At 41.0% G+C, this 12554-nt stretch overlaps 1 protein-coding gene across 1 annotated transcript in view; it reads right to left on the minus strand.

Annotated features, from left to right (window-relative positions):
• Positions 1–1121: 1121 nt before the first annotated feature.
• HEATR4 (HEAT repeat containing 4) overlaps positions 1122–12554 on the minus strand; it is a 35210-nt gene continuing 23777 nt past the window's right edge. Inside the window, exon 16 of the mRNA XM_032623917.1 lies at positions 1122–1296. Within this exon, the coding sequence (XP_032479808.1) occupies positions 1138–1296 (159 nt within the window). The 3' untranslated portion in view covers positions 1122–1137. The remainder of the gene's footprint in view (positions 1297–12554) is intronic.

Raw genomic sequence — 12554 nt, forward strand, 5'->3', positions numbered from 1 at the left:
TGTATGTGATGGTGCTTTTTGGCTTAGTATTTAACTTGAAGTGTGTAAATTAATAAATAAAAACATGGGTTACATGAGTCAGGAAAAGGGAAGATTTTCTTTTACATACTTAACTGATATCCCCCCAAAGTGCTTTTTTCCGCCGTGTTCAATAGCTGCTGGGTGTTCATAGTGGAAATTATTGCTTTTTATATTTCTGATCGTAACAGTGCAACCACAAGAGAGGATCTGATTAGGGGGAGAAAAATGGAGAGAGAAATTCATATTGGCTCTATTTTAATCACTGAATGTCCCAAAGCTGTTTAGGGTGTAAACAGCAATCAATATTTAGGAAAGAAAGCTGCATGCACACTACTATGAGTTCTGGATCTTTCCTCGTCCATGGCAGTCTTTTGGGTATTGTGTGCTCTTACGGGATCCCAGCTTAGGATACAGATAACAGTTTGTAACTCTCCCATGATGCCTTAATCTTTTAAGCATTAAGTACATTAAGGAGGCTCATGAGAATTGCTAATCAGCCTTGTGAAACTGCAGCAATGCTTCCTAGGGATCTAAAAGTGTTCACACCCACCCACGCAGTACAAGGTGGAAAATATTGTACTAGCTCTGTTTTCTTGTAACAGTCCAGTGACATGGCTTCCTTATTGCCTTCTGGGCTGCAGTTAAAGAACTTGCTCTAGACCAAGACTGGACTTGTAGATAGAAAACATCACTTAAGATTTTCTTTCCTAGATTAATGGGATTCTAGTTTGGGTTTCAAAGGGCTCTTTGTAAAGCTTACAAAAGATTCTGGGTCTTTGAATATTTCTATTCTAGTAAAATTTGGAGTTCTGACCTATATTTAGTATATGACTTTTCTGGGTTATAGAAAAATATGGACTGTCACCTAATGTGATGTCAATTTTCTTTAACCCTCTGTGTAAATGGTGCACATTAAAGAGCCAGGTTTACTGTTAAACGTTTTTCTTTATAAACATAATGACAAAGAGATACACAACATCAGTTAAAGAGAAGAATGTGACTAGGTCCACTGCTGCCTGTGTCTTGGAGGAAGAGAAGGGCTCATCCTAGAAATAATTACCTTTCCTTCTAGGGGAAGAGGACATGACCCTGGAAAAAAACTGAGTTTTTACTTAGCTAGAGATCTTGGTTGTCAGATCCAAATGGTCCCATCGCAATTCTTTTTTCCCGGGCAGTGCGCAGATCTTTGACAAGTGATGAATGACCTCTGCTTCTTGTGTTTAGGCCCGGGACTGGACTCTGTGACCAGGGATTTGGCGTGCGGGGCCTCACAGGCTGCAGAGAGATATTAACATGTGAGCGCATGTGCAAAATGTGGTCTCATGTGACAGATCCAAAGAGAAAGCCTCTTCAGCCATGGTTTTATCAGAATAGCTCTGTGAACTACCATAATAAATAAAAGAATAGAATCTATGAGTCCAAGACCTGCCTGTTTTGACTGCAGTCAGCAGCCTAATGTGGAGAATATGCCTGAATTTCCCACCCAAGGCTTGGACCTCCACACGGCGATCTTTGGGGTTAGCCTGTGTTTTCTATGTCTTTATTAATATGTAGTAGTAGCAGCAGCTATGGGAACTGTAGTAGCAATGACTAAAGAGCTTTATTCTTCATGTGTGCTAAGGTGGATTCACTCAGGGTGAACAGCCCCTGGGGACACAGCGCTGCTCTATTTTCACCTTATAAACCAAAGTAGTGATGGCCATGGTTGAGTTTGTACCTAGGTTAAAGCGTTCCCAGGAATCTAGGCTGTTCTAATGTTAATCTAGGTTTCTGTATTACTCTATGAAATAGTAAGAGAGTTATCTATCTCATTCCCAAATGTATTCTTAGCTTAGGGCCAAAGTACAAATGGAATCCCATTTACTAAACGTCTAAATATTTAAATGTTATAAATCAAGCTAGCAGGGATTTCCCTGGTGGTCCAGTGGCTAAGACTCCCACCCACTGCGGGGGGCCCGGTTTGATCCCTGGTCAGGGAACTAGATCCCGCTGCAACTAAAAGATCCCACGTGCCGCAGGATCTTCTAAGACTGGGCGCGGCCAAATAAATAAATAAATATTTTTAAAAATCAAGCTAACAAACGGTTTTTGCGGTACACGGGCCTCTCACTGTCGTGGCCTCTCCCGTTGTGGAGCACAGGCTCCGGACGCGCAGGCCCAGCGGCCATGGCTCACGGGCCTAGTCACTCCACGGCATGTGGGATCCTCCCGGACCAAGGCATGAACCCGTGTCCCCTGCATCGCAGGCGGACTCTCAACCACTGCGCCACCAGGGAAGTCCCCAAACTATTAACTAAAATACATACTATCACCTACATTGACAAAAAGACCAGGTTTGAATTTGGAATTTTTGCAGTCTTTGGAGCTCCTTACCAGAATGTGGTGGTGCAGGAAAACTGCATTATAAATAAATGCACCATGTTTTTCTTTTGTGATAGGATCAAGCAAAATAGGATACATCAGAATTGTGTATTTGCAGGGAGCAAACCTCTAGTGGTACTACAAATGGTGAATTTTTTAAAAGTTTAATTAATTTATTTTTTGGCCATGCTGTGAAGCATGCAGGATCTTAGTTCCCCAACAAGGGATGAAACCTGTGCCTCCTGCAGTGGAAGCATGGAGTCTTGACCACTGGACCGCCAGGGAAGTCCCTTGTGTATGTATATATCTTCCTCCTTCATTAAATAAATAGGAAACATTTTATTATGGTGGCTAATGAATTTAATGGGATTATTTCTGATTTTTTATATTGGGTCGGCCAAAAAGTTCATTCGTGTTTTTCCCATAAGATGCTACAAAAACCCGAACGAACTTTTTGGCCAACCCATACTTGACTACTCTTTAAGTAATCTCAAAAGCCTAACCCCAAAGTTTGATATATGCCCACTTACATATACGCAGAGAGAACACCATGCCTTGTATAATATTTCTTATTTCACAAATAACTTACAATTTTAGCTACATATTATATTGTATTTTTGCTATTTAAGGAAAAAGAACCAACACATTATTTATTATCTTGTTTTTCATTACTTAAAAAATTGAATAAATCAATTGTGACGGGTCATATCATTTTAACTTTTAATTTGTAAGTCTCACCTGCACATGAATGTTTGTAGCGACTTTATTCATAATCATTAAAAACTAGAATCAACCTTCGGTAGGTGAAATGAAAAACAAACTGTGGTACATCCATACAATGCAATATTGTTCACAGACAAGAAATAAGCTCTCAAGCCACAAAAGACTTGGGTGAACCTCCTTGAATATGTATCGCTAAGTGAAACAAGTTAGCCTGAAAAGGCTACATATGTGTGATTTTAATTATATGACATTCTAGAAAAGGCAGAACTACAGAGATAATAAGAAGATCACTGATTGTCAGTTGTTTGCGGGGAGGAAGAGAGGATGGAAAAGAGGAAGCACAGAAGATTTTTAGTGTGGTTAAACTATTCTGCATGATACTGAAATGGTGGATACATGGCATTATGCATTTGTGAAAACCCGTAGAACTATACAGCACAAGAATGAAACTTAATGAATACAAATTTTAAAAAAAATCATTTAGGAGGTCAGGGAATCCCAGGAAAAACCCAGACTATGACAAGAGAATATAACCATAACCTCAATTTAAATACATATTTTTGTTACAGACAGTGTTATGATGATGAAAAATATTTTCAAGCATAAACATATAGTATATTAGCATAAAATTCTGTCTGGAAGTTATTTCAAAATGGAAATATAAGCTTAAAAAATACATTAAATTTTCAACTTCAAAGAAGAGCTTGTTTATTTTATAATTTTTTTAAATGGATGATGGTAGGTATCGAACTGTTATAGACTTAGTTGGATGCATTTTAAAGTGATGTAAGTTTTTTGTGGGTTTTCTTTTTGCGGTATGCGGGCCTCTCACTGCTGTGGCTTCTCCCGACGCGGAGCACAGGCTCCGGACGCGCAGGCTCAGCGGCCATGCCTCATGGGTCCAGCCGCTCCGCGGCATGTGGGATCCTCCTGGACCGGGGGACGAACCCACGTCCCCCGCATCGGCAGGCGGACTCTCAACCACTGTGCCACAAGGGAAGCCCGATGTAACAGTTTTAATTTAAAATATCAATATATATAAATGCTGGACTATGTAGATGTTAGAAATTAGATGCTTTGTGTCTATTTAAACTTAAAAAAAATATTTGATGTCAATGAAAAAAGGTGAAGAGGTGACATAGCTTTTCACAATTCTTTTAGAGGGTCCATGAGCAAAAGAGTTGGAAGTTCAACATCCTAGACAGCATCTTACATGATGTACTGCAGGACTTGGCAGACTTCTGTGAAGGGCCAAATATTAATAGTATATATTTTAGGCATTGTGGGCCTGATGGCCTGTGTCAAAACTGCTCAGCTCTGCTATTGTAGTATGAGAGTAGCCACAGACAGTTTGTAATGAATGAGTGTGGTTGTATTCCAATAAAATTTATCTGTGGGCACTGAAATTTGAGTTTTGTACAAATTTTATTTCAGAAAATATTATTCTTATTTTGATTTTTTTCAACCATTTAAAAATATGAAAATCATTCTTAGTCCACAGGGTGTGTAAAAATAGGAGTCAGGACAGATTTGGCCTGAGAGTTATAATTTGTTGATCCCTAATTTACAGTAATTTGGTAAAATAGTTTTACAAATTAGTGAGTCAGTAGTCTCAAAGTTAGACTGTAATCTGTCTCACATTTGCCAAAGCAAAGTCCTATATCCTTGAGGTCTTAAGCAAAATTATTCAAAAATGTATAAAGTTAAACATGAAAGTTCTTCTATTGCCAATAATGCCATTCCCCAGAGGCAACCTCTGACTTCAAATATTCAACTGTGCAGTCACACACACAAATACAACATATGTGGTTTTAAAGAAACTATATATAAATGTATATGGATTTTTTAAAAAAGGGACAACATATATGTTGTGCTGCAATTTGATTTTTCAGTTTACAATATATTTTCAACATCTTTCCTAGTCATTATTTTTAACAAGAATTCTTGAAACTTAGTCGACATTTGAGTCATTTCCAATTTTGAAATGATAAGCAATGAGCATCTGTATATATCTCTGTCTCTCTCTCTATCTCTATCTCTATATGTTTGTACACATGGATGAATATTTCTGTAGGATAGATTCCTAGAAGCAGTATTACTGGATCAAAGATATCCACATTTTTATGTTGATGGGGTCATCCAAAAGTTTATCCTAGGGTTTCTCAACCTTGGTACATTTAGGGCCGGATAATTCTTTGTTGTGGGGCTGTACTGCACATTGTAGGATGTTTAGCAGCATCTCTGGCCTCTACGCATTAGATGCCAGTAGCATCTCCCCTGTTGTGACAATCAAAACTGTCTCTCGATATTGCCAAATGTCCCCTGGAAGGGAGGGGGGTCAAAATCATCTTGGGCTGAGAACCACTACCCTGGACACTTGTTTTTCTTTTTTCTTTAATTTCTTTTTCTCCCTATCCCCCTTTCAACAACTTATCATGTTATCCTTCCTTCAAAAAGGAAAAATGCTTAAAGGAATTTGTGACTTAGTATATATCACCCCTCTGTTATGGGATAAATTGTGTCTCCCAAAATTCATGTGTTGAAGTTCTAACCCCCAGTACCTCAGAATGTGACTGTATTTGAAGACAGGGTCTTTAAAGAGGTTATTAAATTAAAATGAGATTGTAAAAATGGACCCTAATCTAATATGACTGATGTTCTTATAAAAAGGAGAAATTTTAACACAAAATTGTACAGAGGGAAGACCATATAAAGATTGGGAGAAGGCAGTCATCCACAAGCCAAGGAGAGAGGCCCCAGAAAACAGCCCTGCCAACACCTTGATCTCGGACTTCTAGCCTCCAGAAATTGTTTTCTGAAAATAAACTTCTTCGTTAAAGTCAGCCAGTCTGTGGTACTTTGCTACAGCAGCCCTGGCAAATTATTACACCTTCCCAGTGTATTTGAATTTTAAATAAAGAATGAATGAAAAAGGCAATGACTTATCCAAAGGTATACTATCTAACAATGGGATTTGGTGGGGGAGATAAATTTTCTGAGAGGATTCAGATCATTCTATGTAGATTTAAACATGGGATTGGCTCTATTCAATCTCTTTTCTACAGCAGCTTCTCTGATGAACAATTAGTAACTTCTATAATCTCAATGTCAAATTTCTTTCATTAAACAAAGACAATATCAATTCAAAAAAATAAGAGCAAGGCAAGCAATGATTAGAGATCAGAAGAAATGAAATGAATTAGGGAGAGAAGTTTGTTGTTTAAAAAAACACTATATAAGTTTTTCTTTTTTTTTTTTTGGCTGTGCCCTACAGCTTGCGGGATCTTAGTTCCCCAACCAGGGATGGAACCCTTGCCCCTGCAGTGGAAGCATGGAGTCCTAACCAGTGGACTGCTAGGGAATTCCAAAAAAAACACTATATTTTTAATTGCACAAATGATATGTACAATGTAGAAAACCCAGACCATGCAAATATGCAAAGAAGAAGAAAATAAAAATCACCTGGAATCTCACCATCCAAAGACGATCACTGTTAAATATTGTGGCATAAAGACTCCCAAACTTTTTTCAGTAGTACGTATATATGGATGGATGTATATAGATAGATAGAAATACACATATATATCGACACACACATATATATCTCCCAAATGGGATCCTACCATAATACTTACTTTGTCTGATTTTTTTCTTATTCAATGATATATTGAGAACATTATTCCATGTCAGTAAATATATTTCTTTTTCTTTTTCTTTCTTTTTTTTGTCTGTGTTGGGTCTTCGCTGCTGTGCGCGGGCTTTCTCTAGTTGCAGCGAGGAGCAGGGGCTACTCTTCGATGCGGTGCGCAGGCTTCTCACTGCGGTGGCTTCTCTTGTTGTGGAGCACGGGCTCTAGGTGCGCAGGCTCAGTAGTTGTGGCTTGCGGGCTCTAGAGCGCTGGCTCAGTAGTTGTGGCACTCGGGCTTAGTTGCCCTGTGGCATGTAGGATCTTCCTGGATAAGAGATCAAACCTGTGTCCCCTGCATTGGCAGGCGGATTCTTAACCACTGCGCCACCAGGGGAGTCCCAGTAAATATATTTCTGAAAATGGTTATTAATAGCTGCTTTTGTTGAACTAAGTAAAGCCACAGGAAAATGATGAAATTAAAAGTAAGTCAGTCTCCAAAAGGTGTCTCCCAGTCACGAGGGAAACTAGAAGACAGATAGCAACAACATTCTTTACTTGAGGAATTCATAAAATGTTGAAAAAAGAAAAGGATGAGGTCACAGGAAAGACTAAGAGGAGAAGATATTGTACAGGATGTGGAAAAGACAAATTTACAGCTCTCATCTAGCTAAGCCCAGTGTTTCCCAGCTTTGCCAGCAGAGAAGCATAGCTCATCCCCCCAGTTCACTACAGGATGTGTCCACTGTCTATTGAAAACCACTCCCTTTGAAAAAGCAATGAAACCTCCCAGTGCCATCCTTGACCTGCCCTCTGCAATATTTCCCTGGGGAATGTGATATCAGGGTCTGGCCAGCACACACAGCCTGTATGTCAATTAGGAAGAGGGCTCCCCCTCTGCTGGCCCTTCCTCCAGACACTGCAGCCCTAGAGTAGGGCACAGGACTTTTGAGGATAACATCGGTTGGTTTCAGACCCTACTCTGGCCCTTGGCCAGGTAACTTTGTGCAGAGCGATACCTCACACGATGGCCTTGTCTGAAACGGTCCCACTCACCATTTAAACTTCCACAGGGCACAGGCAAAAATAGTCTTAATCTTCCCATCCCATGCTGTCATCCTGGCCAATTCAAGAACTCTGACTCCCCCACCCCTAGTTTCTCTGAACTAGGCCAGAGGCACAAAAGCCATCATACAGGTCCTTGCCCCATAATAATAAATTATAGCTACAATTTTTTAAGTGTTTAGATCTGTACCAGATCCTGTGCTAAGTGCCCTGCATGCATTATTTTATGCTCACAACAAAACATTATTTTCTCCATACATCTATGAAGAAGTATGTTCAATGACTATTCCTACTTTACAGATGAGATTACCGAGATCTGAGAGAGTAACTTGACTAAGCTAATGCCACAGATAATGAGTAGCAGGGACTCAATTCTGGTTGGTCTGCTTCCCACAAACATTTCCTGTGCATCTTCTCTGTGAAGAGCAGTGTGCTAAAAGCAAGAGAAAGAGGCATACGGAAGTCCTTTGCTCGAAGGAGTTAACAGTTTAGGAAGTTTAAGAAGGAATCTGATATATAATACACCAATACATGCACAATGTGCTAAAGCAATGTGAAAGGGCCAAAGTCCTCCTGTGACTAGCGAGATGGGAGAGCCTTTGGGGAGGAGATGGAATGTGAAATGGGCTTTAATAAGGGTACTTGTTTTTATTTAAGGTTTTTTTGATGTGGACCTTCTTTTTTTTTTTTTTCCTCTGTACGTGGGCCTCTCACTGTTGTGGCCTCTCCCGTTGCGGAGCACAGGCTCTGGATGCGCAGGCTCAGCGGCCATGGCTCATGGGCCCAGCCGCTCTGCGGCATGTGGGATCTTCCCGGACCGGGGCACGAACCCGTGTCCCCTGCATCGGCAGGCGGACTCTCAAGCACTGCGCCACCAGGGAAGCCCCATTTTTTTTTTTTAAATCACAAACATTTATTACTTTCCCCAAAGCAGTTTGAAAAACATTTGGGAGGCAATGTGGAAGGCCCACTAGGTAGAATTAAAAGGCTTCTTTCTTTCGTTTTTTTTTTTTGAAATATAGTTGATTTAAAAGGTTGTGCTAGTTTCTGGCATACAGCAAAGTGATTCTGATATATACATATTCTTTTTCAGATTCTTTTCCATTATAGGTTATCACAGGTATTGAATATAATTCCCTAATTCCCTGTGCTAAACAGTAGGACTTTGGTGTTTGTCTATTTTATATACAGTAATGTGTATATTAATCTTTTTTTTTTTTTTTTTTTTTGCAGTATGCAGGCCTCTCACCGTTGTAGCCTCTCCCGCTGCGGAGCACAGGCTCCGGACGCCCAGGCTCAGCGGCCATGGCTCACGGGCCCAGCCGCTCCACGGCATGTGGGATCCTCCCGGACCGGGGCATGAACCCGCGTCCCCCGCACCGGCAGGCAGACCCCCAACCACTGCGCCACCAGGGAAGCCCCTGTATATTAATATTAATCTTAATCTCAAGATCCTAATTTATCCTTCTTCTCCCCTTTCCCCTTTGGTAACCATGTTTGTTTTCTATGTCTGTGAGTCTATTTCTGTTTTGTAAATAAGTTCCTTTGTATCATTTTTTTTAGATTCCACATAAAGGTGATATATGATCTTTGTCTGACTTACTTCACTTAGTATGATAATCTCTAGGTCCATCCATGTTGCTCCAAATGGCATAATTTCATTATTTTTTATGGTATATATATATATATATATATATATATATATATATACCACATATTCTTTATCCATTCATTTGTTTTTGGACACTTAGGTTGCTTCCATGTCTTGGCTATTGTAAATAGTGCTGCTATGAACATTGGGGTGAATGTGTCTTTTCGAAATAGAGTTTTTGTCTTTTCTGGATATATGCCCAAGAGTGGGATTCCTGGATCATATGGTAGCTCTATTTTTAGTTTTTTAAGGACCCTCCATACTGTTCTCCATAGTGGCTGCACCAACTTATAGTCCCTCCTACAGTGCAGGAGGGTTCCCTTTTCTCCACACCCTCTCCAGCATTTATTATTCGTAGACTTTTTGATGATGGCCATTCTGACTGGTGTGAGGTGATACCTCATTGCAGTTTTGATTTGCATTTCTCTAATAATTAGTGATGTTGAACACCTGTTCATGTGCCTTTTGGCCATCTGTATGTCTTCTTTGGAGAAATATCTATTTAGGTATCTGCCCATTTTTTTTTAAAGATTTTTTTATTTTTATTTATTTATTTTGGCTGCGCTGGGTCTTAGCTGCAGCACACGGGATCTTCGTTGCAGCATGTGGGATCTTTTAGTTGCAGCATGTGGACTTCTTAGTTGTGCCATGCATGTGGGATCTAGTTCCCCGACCAGAGATCGAACCCAGGCCCCCTGCATTGGGAGTGCTGAGTCTTACCCACTGGATGACTAGGGAAGTCCCTCTGCCCATTTTTTGATTGGGTTTTTTGTTTTTCTAATATTTAGCTGTATGAGCTGTTTGTATATTTTGGAAATTAAGCCCTTGTTGGTCACATTACAAATATTTTCTCTCATTACGTAGGTTGTCTTTTCGTTTTGTTTGTGGTCTCCTTTGCTGTGCAAAAGCTTATACGTTTGATTAGGTCAAAAGGCTTCTTTCTTGAACTGAAGTTTCTCTCCTATTCTTGATTAGGTCTCTTGTTTTGAGTTCCAGAGAATATGGCAGGGGAAACCAGCAACATTGTTTCTCATCAAGGCCCAGTATAAGCCCACATGTTGAGCTGCCTGGAGAGTTTGCAATTTCTTTTTTTTTTCTCTTAATCATTATTAGAGTATAGTTGCTTTACAGTGTTGTGTTAGTTTTTACTGCACAGCAAAGTGAATCACCTATATGTATACATATATCCCCTCTTTTTTGGATTTCCTTCCCCTTTAGGTCACCACAGAGCATTGAGTAGAGTTCCCTGTGCTATACAGTAGGTTCTCATTAGTTATCTATTTTATACATAGTATCAATAGTGTATATATGTCAATCCCAATCTCCCAGTTCATCCCAACCCCCCCCATTGCCCCCTTGGTATCCATAGGTTTGTTCTCTATGTCTGTGTCTCTATTTCTGCTTTGTAAACAAGATTGTCTATACCAATTTTTTCAGATTCCACATATACGTGTTAATATATGATATTTGAGTGTTCCCTGGGGAGGCAAAATTGCCCCCACTTGAGGACCACTGTAATAGACCATGTAAGAAATTAAAAGGGTAGATGTGACACCTGGGTAGGGGTAAAATCGAAATGCTTTCTCAAGGGTTTGGATAGGAATGTGAGGAAGAAGATTGAGAGATCAAACAGAAACACAGAAAAGGCCCTAGAGGCCATGTAGTCTAACCTGCTCATAATTGCTTGCAAGGTTGTAAACTCTTTGGAAGGAAGTTTGGTAAAACCTATAATAATCACAAAAATTATCTTGCCCTATAATAATCACAAAAATTAAACTGACCCAGCAATTCCATTCCTGGTAATCTATCATAAATGTTTCAAATGAAGACAAGTAATCTTTATGTATAAAGCAACAATAGTTACATGGGGACAGTGACCATGTTCTCAACAATTGCACCCTCATGCCTACCACAGTGCCTGTTAATGAGAGGTCCAGATTTAAGAAGTCGATTTAAGGTTCAGAGGAGGTGAGTTTGAAGATTCTGGAGAGAGAAGTTGTAGCTAATAAAACAAAATCCCAGAGGGGGTGGGAAGGGCAGTTATCAAGAATATAGAATGGCCCCGGGGGCTTACCTGGTGGCGCAGTGGTTGAGAGTCCGCCTGCCGTTGCAGGCGACACGGGTTCGTGCCCCTGTCCAAGAGGATCCCACATGCCACGGAGTGGCTGGGCCCATGAGCCATGGCCGCTGAGCCTGCGCGTCCGGAGCCTGTGCTCCGCGACGGGAGGGGCCACAACAGTGAGAGGCCCTCGTACAGCAAAAAAAAAAAAAAAAAAAAGAATGGCCCCGATTCCCCTGAGGAGGCGCAGGTCGGCCCCCTCCCCACCCCTGCCGCCCGAGTGAACTGGCTTGACGAGGGACCAAAGTTCCCCTGGACCAAGACGCTGCGCGCAGCTCTTCCTAAACAGCATGGGCAGCTCGGAGAGAACACGTGGGACTCAGAGTTGGTCTCCCGCAGCAGCTCGGGGACACAGGAAATTTTTTGGATGGACGCTCAACTGCCACGAAAAACAGTGAGGATATCGCTCACCTCTGCATCCCCGGTGTCTAGAAGAGCGCCTGGCATATGGTCACCTCTCAAGACCTTCTGAAGTAGGATAACACGAGACGTGGACTCTAAAAAGAATCGTAGGCAGCCTGTATATATAGTGAAGCTCCTCTGAGTCACTTTGACTGGAGAAACTTGGGTCACTTGGTTAAGCACAAGCCAATCATTGTGGCCAGGCCTTCCACAGTCTGGGAGCATTCACTGTGTTCTGCAGCACTTCTGGAGGCCAAGTGGAGTCCCAGCACAGGATGGTTCTTCAAAGGAAATTCAGTCTTTCGTCGGGGGGGGCGGGGGTGGATGGCCGGGATGGATGCTGGGCAGGTAGACTCAGCATATGTTCACTGAATGTGGAATTATTAAGTCAGAAAATATTCCTTTCCAGTTTAATTAAGAAGTAGCCTTGGAGATGAACTTCAAGTTTGAGCTGGATTAAACTAGCAAAGATGAAGGGAAGAAAAAGCAAAGTGTGCATTTCCTTGCAGGTTGATCGTGTCCTCTGAAACGTGTCCCATGAAGGCAGGTGATAGTCTGTTTCGTTGTCTTGTTTATGATTGTTACGC

The sequence above is a fragment of the Phocoena sinus genome, chromosome 2 (genome assembly GCF_008692025.1).
Source record: "Phocoena sinus isolate mPhoSin1 chromosome 2, mPhoSin1.pri, whole genome shotgun sequence".
Lineage (NCBI taxonomy): Eukaryota > Metazoa > Chordata > Mammalia > Artiodactyla > Phocoenidae > Phocoena > Phocoena sinus.